Source organism: Branchiostoma belcheri, unplaced genomic scaffold (assembly GCF_001625305.1).
Source record: "Branchiostoma belcheri isolate BF01 breed outbred unplaced genomic scaffold, Haploidv18h27 scaffold20, whole genome shotgun sequence".
In the NCBI taxonomy this organism is placed as follows: Eukaryota; Metazoa; Chordata; class Leptocardii; order Amphioxiformes; family Branchiostomatidae; genus Branchiostoma; species Branchiostoma belcheri.
In genome coordinates, this window is record NW_017803491.1 from 2,173,821 (window position 1) to 2,184,166 (window position 10,346).

The window sequence follows — 10,346 nt, forward strand, 5'->3', positions numbered from 1 at the left end:
ATATTTATAGAAGTGTATCTCATCACATTTTAAAAATAACAGGCCTTTTTTCACTTTTGATTACAAACAATTTGTACAAAATGTGACAGACCAGTGGCTAATGATTCTGGTATTTATTTTTGTACCCTAGAATGAGGCCAGACTGCTCTGTCTGTTGACCCTTGGTGACCCCAAATGTTCCCTACCCTCTAACATCTGTTTACAGGTCACAGGGTCAGACATAATGACTAATTAAGCAGCAGTGGGTCTATAATAAGTAGTTTTAGGCCTTGTTATCTGGTGACCCCCTGCATGTGCTCATGTTTCAAACTGTCCACAAAACTTATACATTATGTAGCCAGATGTTATTGTATGTTAACTACCTCTGACAGAGGGGTTATGTTTTTATTGGATGGTTTTTGGTTGGAGGGGTGTTTATGTATGTTTGTAGTTTATAGGTAAGTCTAAGGACCCAAATGATGAAACTTCTGAAAGATCTGAATCTATTCTCATGAAATTTGGGCATGGTTAAGCAAGACTGTCTCAGGGATCTCCCCAGAAATTTAGGACAGAATGGAGGAGGGTGCGAAATATCGGTAAATTTGACCAAAGAACCCTGGAAAAGGGTGTAAAAACACTAGTTTTGAAAATTAACAGGGTGGAGCTGAGATAAGGACTGGGTGGAGGAGCTCCACTGCTCCATTGTTTAGGGAGGTCCCTGCTGTCTTTAGTACAACTTATAACCCAATATTTCATTGATGACATGAAATGGGTATAATTTATATCATACTTTTTTTATTTTATCAATATCGTATATGACCATGAAACAAACTTGACTAAAACCAAAACAGTAACGACTTTTCTATGAACCATTTCCCCCATTGACCATATGTTAACTGAGCAGTACATTTAGTTTACTGCACTGCACATAAATGTTTGTTGTTGCAAATTGCTAAATCTGATAATCCCTTAATAAAGGTGACATAAAAAGTCATGGCGGTTTGACTGCCCCTGGAAAGGAAACATTATAACCCCCACAATTGACCTCTGCCAAGGTCGTAACCTTCCCTGTTAACCTTTGACCTGACCCTGTTAGCAAGCGTTAACTGTGACAGAGGTATATGCTGCTAAATGCTTTTTGGAATTTTACGTTATAAAACAAGTTTTAAAAGGTCAAGAACCAGGACTTTGCGATTCTTGCCAAAAAAAAGGTGTTGTCCAATATCTTTATGTTTTTCTGGCTTATCAACATAAAACACACCTTTGGAAGGGAAATAATAAAAAAGAGATAAAACAGAGGCATAGTTTATACATGGAGCCACCCGAGACCTGTACACTGTAATCTGCCCCACTGTTAGGGCTATGGCTTTTCACATAAACCAGTCTCCACACCAGGGTAATATAGGGGGGATGGCCCTAAGGGGGAGGGAGAATGACTGGTGGATAAGCTGTAATGTCTGGTTTTATTGTCATCGCATTATGCAGTGTCATGGAACTGGGGAAAATTGTACTGTTCAGAATCTGCAGAAAACATAAAATTAAAAGCTTTTTTGTGTCGAAATTCCCGTTACTGTAACTGTATGTTGCAAGTATAACTTTTTAAAAGTTACTGGTTAATGTTTATTGATGATTTTTTTGCACAATCTTGTGCCTTTTCCATGAAACCTTTACCGTTTTTACAGTTTTTTGATTGTCTGTAATATTCCAGCCAATTCAAAGACCCACATACATGTATTTGGGCATAGGACAACCATCAAAACCTGCTAACACACACATTACAGTATTTTTCATGTCCTCTAAGATCTCCATACTGTGCATTTCCTTTTCATCTTAAAGTCTTTATCTCCCTGCAGAAGAAGCTAAGACGTCTCCTGAGATATCTGGACTTTAAGGACCTGAAACAGAAGGTAGTGAAGGGGTCAGGTCTGGAGGAGGGAGGAGAGGTGGAGGTAGAGGACATCAAACAGCCTGTAGCCAAGAGGAGGAAACTCTGCTATGATTTCCTGTCTGCTATTGACCAAACAGGTACATAGACATCTGTACTGTGTAATTTTGTAACCTATAGGCTATAGCATTGGCTGACAGCAATGTTATAACTGAAGTATTCTACTGTTGTTTCTGATATTCTTGGAATAGAATCCTTTTTTGCAATTTAGTAAGTTACCAGTTAGAAATGATTGGCGAAGTTTGACCTATTAGACATAATTTTGGTGTTTTGCTCATAAATTTTAATGTAAATTCAGTTAATGATATCAGCTTGTATTCCCTAAGATACTGTGAGTTCTCAAAATTTACAATCCCCCTCACATTTCAGGAGAGCTGTTGTCCCTGTTTGAGGATGATGAGATTGATGAAGTCAAACAGGAGAGAGCTGAGGTGGGTACTACCAAAAATTTAACTTCAACAGCAGCATTTCCTAACGTTTATGTCTCTTTAGTCAGTAAGTGTTTGTGATCAGATTCTACATGTGTACTTCTGGTAACCTGCAAAATTAATAAGAACAGATTTTAATGTAAACAAAGTTTATTTGTGTTTGTTTTGTAGCGAGCAGACATGCAGACCCGTAGTATGGACCAGACACAGTACATGGAGTATGTGGAGGCACGGCAGACTACCTTCCGTAAGTCATGGATCTACAGGCTGGGTTTGTGTGGATATTTAAACTACAAAGGAGTTTAACAAACTACTTTGTTAAACTACAAAGGAAATCATGTTCTGGACAGTTCTGTACCAGAATTTCTTTGTGACTGTTTTTTCAGGCTGAACTTTCAGATCTGTGTTGATTATCTTACTCATTGTTTGTCATGTCATCAAGTTTTATGTCCTCCTTCTGACAGATAAGAAAGCGAGTAAGTTCCGAGACTGGATGGACCTGGGAACCCTGGAGGTTAAACCCAACCCACTGGCCATGGAGATACTCAGTTATCTGGCTTATGAAACTGTAGGAACTGTAAGTCTTGTCTACTCATTCTCTTCATATATTTATATCTTTTTGAAAAAATTGTTGGATTTCAAATTTGCCTGCTTTTGTAGAGGTTTGTGTTGTCCATCTACTGTCTATTTTAATACCTGTGTCATTTCCACTCCAGATTGTAGACTGTGCACTGCTGATAAAGAAGGACACAGAGAGAACAGTGAACAACCCCCTCCAGCCCTGTGCCCCTCACCTCTGCTCAGCCCCTGACACCATCTCTGTCGCCCCCCCTCCACCCCTGCAGATCAAGTCCCCCTCCTCTCGCCCCAGCAGTCCCAACCAGACCCCCCCTTCCACGCCGACCACCCCTACAGGTCAGTCAGGTACTACAACCCTTCCATTTATTTTGGTAGATGTAGGCTACCCTGTCTCTCATTTAAACAGATACTTCTTCAGTCATCAGAACAAGTACTGAAATTTCAGTGCTGTGTTTTCTATTGAAAAAATTGAGAAGGTACATGTAGACAACCATGACTTGACCATGAATAAAGACATCGCCTTTGATCATTTGAGGTTATATCTGCATATTGTATATTTTTATGTCATGTATAGTATTGTAAATGATAATTTTGCTTGCTCAATGAAGTTTCTCACCTTTGAAATTTCACTCTTCTATATGATATGTAATAATTGATTTGTATTGCAGAATAAAGACTTGCAGACAAATCATTTTCAGACACTGTCATTTTATTTTTTTGACTATGTTTGAACTATAGCTTAATCAACATGTTCCAATTAAAGAATCCTAAAGGTCTCTGATGAGAACTTGACCATTTTGTCCTCTCCCCCCCCTCCCAGGTAATGTGACGCCCCTGATGTTTGGTAGTCAGTTCACGGCCCCTCCCTCCTCAGCCACTCAGAACAGTAACTCTGCCGGCCTGACCCTCCCCACCACCCCACAGACCTCCATCTTCAACTTCAGCTCTAACAGTGGAGGCAGCGGCAAGTCCAAGAAGAAAAAGAAAAAGGTTCCTGATTTTTACCTGTATCTGAACAGTTCCTCAATTCTGAATAAAGGAATCAGAGAGTTCTCACTGTTGCCATCCACCTTTAATTCTTAGTACAATATTTGTCATCTCTTTACCTTTGAATTTAAAGTATGTTAGGTTTTTCTTAGATCATACTTGTTTTTTTTTAGTCAATGAATTAGATTTGGAGTCTCTAGAGGCTGTCAGCTATAAAATCAAGTGTATGTGGCCTAGATAATAACAACAGTGTGAAATCTACTTACTTCTGTTCTACAGAGTGGTTCTTCAGCCCCGGAGCCTGCCTCAGCTGATGCCATCCAACCTTCTCACGTACGGGAGGTCATGAGAAGATATGGAGCAAACATCGGACCTATGGCACCCTTCGCTGTCAGTAGATATGTTTGTATTGAATTCTATAGTGTTTTTTTATTCATAAGTCACCTCCCATTCTTGCCAGCATTAACAGGTGTCATGTTCAAAACCTTTGTCACAAACATTGCAGTCATAACTGCAAATGATTGTCTTAATTATTGCTATTATATGTGACTGTTGACTATCTATATCATGTCTGCTCCCCCAATGATGTGGTACTTTTGGAGGTACTTTCAGAGTGGTCTTTTTGTTCCACCTGCTGCTGCACTGTTCAGACCTGCTGCTAGGTGGCATTACAGTACTAGGGATCATGCATGAATACAGAACTTGAAATGTGACACAAGTGCTATTCCTGCAGTATTGCAGCATTTCGTTTGCTTCAAAACCCTTTGTTAGGACAGGGAATTCTCTGTTAGATGCTGTAACACTTTTTTACCCTCCATGCTTATATTGTTTTATTGACTTGTCCCACCCCCAGGCATACAACAAGCTTCCAGCACCAACATTTCTGGCCTGTTGAGATTTGAGAAGTTTGATCAAGTGACACCTCGTGCTGCAGTTTGTGAAGTGACTGTAAGAGGGCATCACTGCATGGAGTACAACTACTGGTTGTCTAGATATCAGTGTACAAGTTACAGGACCATACTTGTGCGTTTTATGTTGCAAAGCTATATATATATATATCTATAGAAAAAAGTGTCGAGTTTAGAGCAACAAATGGTAGCTTTATTTTTACAACATTTTTTTACAAACAAAGTACAATAGTAGTGGTTAAGTGACTGTTCAGCAAATGTTGTCCAAAAGTACTGTTACATGTAGCTGTAGTATGATGTCAATTATGCACTGTGAGTTTGCAGAATTATCATCCGTCTATTTGCTGCCAACTTATGGCTGTTTACAAAGATGCTTTAATCATGTTTTAAGCTATTTATGTGCGAACGAATTAGTAACAGTGACTTGTCTATACACAAGGACAAATAAACTTCAGTCTATCTAAGATTAGAAAGTGTATCTTCTGTTTGTGTTCTAACAAAAACCATAACATCATAACCCTGTACAAATCAGGTGTCATTTCTTCATTACTACCATCATACATGTAGTAGAATATATACATAAAACTTCAATTGCTACAACCTACAACAGATACAAATTACACCTAAATTTTGACATTCTCTTGTGATCCTAAGTTAATTGTAAGAGTATGAAATAGAATTAATTTGTTACCAGATATATGTACTGTATTGTCATGAATTCTCACCCCCTTTGGGGTGGGGAAGGTCCAAATCCATGTGTGCGTCAATGTCATCCATAGAATCAAATGTCCTTGGATATACAATTGAAAAGGAAGACCCTATTTTGGGGATGCGGTTAGAAAAGTCCCTCTAAAACATAACTACCCAACATGAGAATACCCTCCTGTATTATTACATGGTTGAAGTTTATGTCCTTCTGTACATATGTCCATGTTAGTGAAGCAAGGCTTGTCTGATGAGCTGTTTCTTCTCCGGTGTCAGCTGTGTGGGGAACTCAATGTCAAACTCTATGATCAGGTCACCCTTCTTGGTGGGAGTCTTGGCTATCGGCATGCCTTCTCCTGGGACAATCTTGGTGTATTTGGGACTGCAGAAGGAAGAAAACTATATGTTGGGCCTGCTTGATGTTAAATTGTGACTGTATCTATTAATTCCTAGCCAAGATCACACAAGAATCTATCGTTTATTTAAGCTGCATTCATCATGTGAAGGCTATCATACAAGCTGTATTACAGGTTTGAAATGTACCATGCACTGTCTGAAATGAGAGACAAAGACTGTAACTTACTGTACAATGTCGTTGATGGGGATGTCCAGGATTCTGTCATCCAGGGTGTGGACTACTACATTACAGCCAGTCAGGGCCTGCAGGGGAAGATGGCAAAACGGTTAACAACCATTTCATTGTACTACTGGACAGCACCCTGATATAGCAAACCCCCAACAGAGTAGTACAGTTTATTATGTATCTGTACCAGTACCCTTGTGTTTGTCTTGGCAGTATAGTTTACAGGTTTGTGATCTGCGGTTGAAAAGGCAGATCAACCTATCTCACTGTCGTTGCCCACCTTAGCCATCTGCAGTTGGAATGATATCTGCTAGGGGGACTGTTCTTTCTCACAATGGTTACTATTGTATCTCACCATACGCATCTGCAGTTGGGAAGATAGCTGCTAGGGGGACTGTTGAATCTCACCTTGCCCAGAGGAATCTTGGCAGTAAAGATGAGGTCGTTGCCCTCCCTCCTGAACCTGGGATGTGCCTTATCTTTCACGATGAACACGATGTCAGCCGGGATGTTGTTGGGTCCCTGGTCGCCCTCCTCGGGGAACGTGATCCGCGTGCTCGTCTTCCAGCCCGGCCGCACCGTGATCGTCAGGATCTTGTCACGGATACTGGAGGTGTGGCCGTCCTCGTTCATGACCTAAAGATGGGTCAAAGGTGGAAGGTTAAAACAGATCATGACCTAGGGACAGGTGAAAGGTTAGAACAGTTGTCCTTGTAGCAAAAACATTGTGATATACATGTACTAGTATTTAATAGCAAACATTGTGATATATTCAATGTATCTTACTGGGCTATCCCCAAGGAAGTGTATTCACCTGAACAAGACAACTACTGATAATTGACTTTTTCAAACAATAATCTTCTTCAAAAATAGAAAACACAACAGATCATACGAAGACCTTGTTTGGATCTTGATACTTACTCTTCTAGAAATCTTCATCTTCTTGGTGCAGCCGTGAAAGATTTCCTCCAAGGTCAGGGCAAGGTCACGCTCGATGGGCGGGTCCTTCTTCTTCCTGCCGCGCCCGTGGACACCTCCGAACCCCATGGTCAGGTCTCCGTCAGGGCCATCAAAGAAGTCTGGAAATACACAAAAATACACTTAAAATGAGACAAAACAATAGCTATAACTGTACCATGGTGATTTTGTTAACCGTATCACTACTACCTAACCCTGTAATTAATAGAGAATCAGTGGTCAAACAGCCACTTCAGTGTGTAACACATCAGTTGTGATGTGAATTGCTAAGTGCTAAGTATTGAGTATGGGACCGACCATTACACATTGGGTTATAACCAATACTGGTGTAAGTGTAGTGGTTCTTTGTGTGTGCATGATGTGTGTCTCACTCTCTTGTCAAATAAGGAATGGGTCTGTACTAAAGGTGATGCAAAGGTATGAGTTTAATACATGATAATATATGATAAGTTGAATCATTTCTCACCTGCGAAAGGATTGTCTCCTCCGAAGAAGTCCTTGAACACCTTGGCAGCGTTCCCGTGGAAGGTGTACCCGGTGGTCCAGGCACCGCCCACCCCACTACCCTCAGGTACGCCATTCTTCAGACCCTCCTCACCAAACTGGTCGTACGTCGCTCGTTTTCTCGCTGTGGAAAAAACGTGTGATTTTAGAAAGAGTTGCTGACTTGATAAAATCACATCAGCTTAACCAAGTCAACCAAAACTTGACATTGTAATCAACAAAGTATTACTGTTAGGGTTAAATCTGTATACAGTACAAATGCATATATGTTGTGTTCTAGAACACACATTACATGTATTATACTATACATGTATCAGGAACACTACATACATAACAACATACAAACAAATACTAGTACATCATGTAGGTAAACATTAAGTAACAACTGATATGATTACATGCAGCAAATAGTTACAATTCCCCCTTATACATGTATTATGTAGGAGTTGCATATGATATAGGGAATTTTCATGTCTCTGTATATGTACTTTAAGATGTTTTTTTTTAAGGTGTTTTCTGAACATTAAGTTATACTTACGATCACTGAGTACATCGTAGGCCTCGGCCACTTTGGTGAACATTTCCTCCGCTCCATAGTCTCTGTTCTTCTCTGGGTGGTACTTCAGGGCCAGGATACGGTATCTGTGTGTGTTGAAAATGAATGGTGAGCTCACACAATATATGTTGTTACAAAACAAATGTTTGGCCACGCAACTGAGTTAATAGCATAGGGATGCATTGTTGGTGATGATTACGTAATATGAAGCGCAGAAATGTGCAGAAATCTTCATGTATTGCGGAAAATTGCTGCTTAAAATGCTTCAAAGAACACACCGGTTCAATGTTGTGGAAGGGGGAGGGGGGCAATCGATCACTACTGTATCGTGACTGCTTCATCATTTAGCCTTAAGAAATCACAGCACAGTATAACGAACTTTTCCAACACAGAAAATGATACATGCACGAGCATTGTGGTTATACCAAATCGCAATAAGAAATATGAGGGATTGAAACACTGCAACATGTAAAATGCCAACAGATGTTCCGGTGTTATGATATTTTCGTTCGATCGCCAAAAGAAACTACATTTGCCTTTGAATTTGAGAAATAAGATCAAACTTACGCCTTCTTGATGTCTCCATCCGTCGCACTGCGCGTCAGACCTAGAACTCCGTAGTAATCTTGTCCCATGTTGACGATTTTCGACTAGAATTCACAGAAAACCTTGGCACAACAACCTACCACAGTGCGAACAGATCGCTTTATTTGGGTCTATTTACGCCATCCAAGATGGCGGCGCGCGGTTGCTATGTACGTTGCTATGGTGAGCGCTCTCCCTTTGTAACGTGCTGTTTGATTGGAGGCGCCGGAAAGTACTAACCAATCGGCATCAAGAACACAACGGAAGGGTGGTTCAGTATGTCACCTTTGACCGGTGGTCAGGAAAATTGGCGCGTAATACACCTGTTCAGAATGTGGACATTTTAGGCGGTAAAAGTGGAGACTGAGTTTGTGATAGGTGTATTTCAGTATCAACATAGTGTATCATCGTCCTGCCTATCACACGTGGCCTGGAAAACCCCGTCAAGTAAGATTTTTAAGACTGATCATGCAAAAAAGATTAACCGTACACTATGCACAAGTTGATAGGAGTTTTGCTCACGAAAACCTCGAAATTTGCGAAACACAGCCGAAAGTCTGAAAACTCCTATTGTATTTCTTGTTTCACAATATTAAAGCCATAATTAAGACATCGTATTTCTCTGGCCTGCATGTGCGGTGATTTCCTATTGGCCTGTCATTAATCTTATATGTTAACTTGATTATCGAATGCAAATTTTGCTCGTGATTTTAAAACAGGTGGCACATGTGCGTGGAACACGCGGCCTTTCCAAGATTGGCGAGTGTGCATGCAAGGGAAGAACGAGCTGGGTAAAAATTCCGCCCAGGAAGACGCGCCACGTCCGCTTTGGTGGTAAGTTGTACTTTAAATCGTCGTAGATACTCTCTTGACTATTGTAGGCAAATATCGTCTGAGGTGAATGAAGCAGAAAGACAGAATTTTGAAAATAAGTTGCGGCAACTGTCCCCCACGAGTTAACGCTGCACCAAGTTAAGCAACCGATGGGGGCGCTTTTGTGTGGTAATAGAGATTTTTAAGTAATTTGAGAGAAGTGTTCAACTTATAATGTATGTATGGTTAGATGAAGGCTGATGCAGTAGTGAGAACTTCTGTCTGAACCTGACAAGACAGATTGGACCACATCAGATGATTTGAAGACTCAAGAGGAATATCAGGTGAGAAAAATTCCAATTCTTCATTTTACCCACCGTTTACCGTAACAAGTGTGTAACGTTTAATGTCTGCATAGTTAGGTGGCTGCCGACTTACATAGGAGTGAAGACTACTGTCTGAACCTGACAAGAGAAGATTGGACCAGATGATTTGAAGACCGAAGAGGAATATCAGGTGAGAAAAATCCCAATTATGCATTTTACCTACAACTGTATGGTCTTATTTGAGACAAGTGTGTAACTTCTAATGTCTGTATAGTTAGGTGTCTGCTGACTGATGCAGTAGTAAAGACTATTGTCTGAACCAGACAAGACAGATTGGAGCAGACCAGATGATTTGATGACCCAAGAGGAATACTAGTATCAGGTTGAGAAAAAATTCCAATTCTGCATTTTAACTACCATTTACTTGGTATTATTTGAGACAAGTGTGTAACTTTTAATGTCTGTACACA

At 40.4% G+C, this 10,346-nt stretch overlaps 2 protein-coding genes across 5 annotated transcripts in view; one reads left to right on the forward strand and one right to left on the reverse strand.

Annotated features, from left to right (window-relative positions):
- The window catches only part of LOC109469263 (transcription initiation protein SPT3 homolog), a 96,287-nt gene that overhangs the window by 78,018 nt on the left and 7,923 nt on the right, over positions 1–10,346 (forward strand). The window contains exons 5-12 of one of the 4 annotated variants that reach the window (XR_002140178.1): positions 1,833–2,004; positions 2,294–2,355; positions 2,524–2,599; positions 2,817–2,929; positions 3,069–3,276; positions 3,752–3,921; positions 4,198–4,308; positions 4,772–5,358. The exons of 2 other annotated variants lie outside the window; for them this stretch is intronic. Coding sequence is in view for 1 of the 2 variants with exons in the window: in XM_019767750.1 (XP_019623309.1) it covers positions 1,833–2,004; positions 2,294–2,355; positions 2,524–2,599; positions 2,817–2,929; positions 3,069–3,267; positions 3,752–3,921; positions 4,198–4,308; positions 4,772–4,813 (945 nt within the window). In the remaining variant the exon portion in view is untranslated. Of the gene's footprint in view, positions 1–1,832; positions 2,005–2,293; positions 2,356–2,523; positions 2,600–2,816; positions 2,930–3,068; positions 3,277–3,751; positions 3,922–4,197; positions 4,309–4,771; positions 5,359–10,346 lie in introns of those variants that run through there. One more of the 4 variants, XM_019767750.1, reaches the window with a different exon arrangement.
- Positions 5,544–8,865, reverse strand: LOC109469287 (dnaJ homolog subfamily B member 13-like). The gene is made up of 7 exons (XM_019767793.1): positions 8,720–8,865; positions 8,135–8,238; positions 7,559–7,720; positions 7,036–7,193; positions 6,523–6,750; positions 6,115–6,191; positions 5,544–5,913 (listed from the first exon to the last, which is right to left on the reverse strand). Exons 1-7 carry the CDS (start codon positions 8,785–8,787, stop codon positions 5,760–5,762), a joined length of 951 nt encoding a protein of 316 aa, XP_019623352.1. The 5' UTR covers positions 8,788–8,865; the 3' UTR covers positions 5,544–5,759.

What these genes read in the sequence shown, in the direction of transcription:
- LOC109469287 (XM_019767793.1), bottom strand. Translation starts at nt 8,787, where the DNA reads ATGGGACAAGATTACTACGGAGTTCTAGGTCTGACGCGCAGTGCGACG. An exon ending in CTACGATGTACTCAGTGATC is followed by an intron (nt 7,721 to 8,134) that starts GTAAGTATAACT and finishes TTTTTTCCACAG; the next exon opens with CGAGAAAACGAGCGACGTAC. An exon ending in AGATGAAGATTTCTAGAAGA is followed by an intron (nt 6,751 to 7,035) that starts GTAAGTATCAAG and finishes ACCCATCTTTAG; the next exon opens with GTCATGAACGAGGACGGCCA.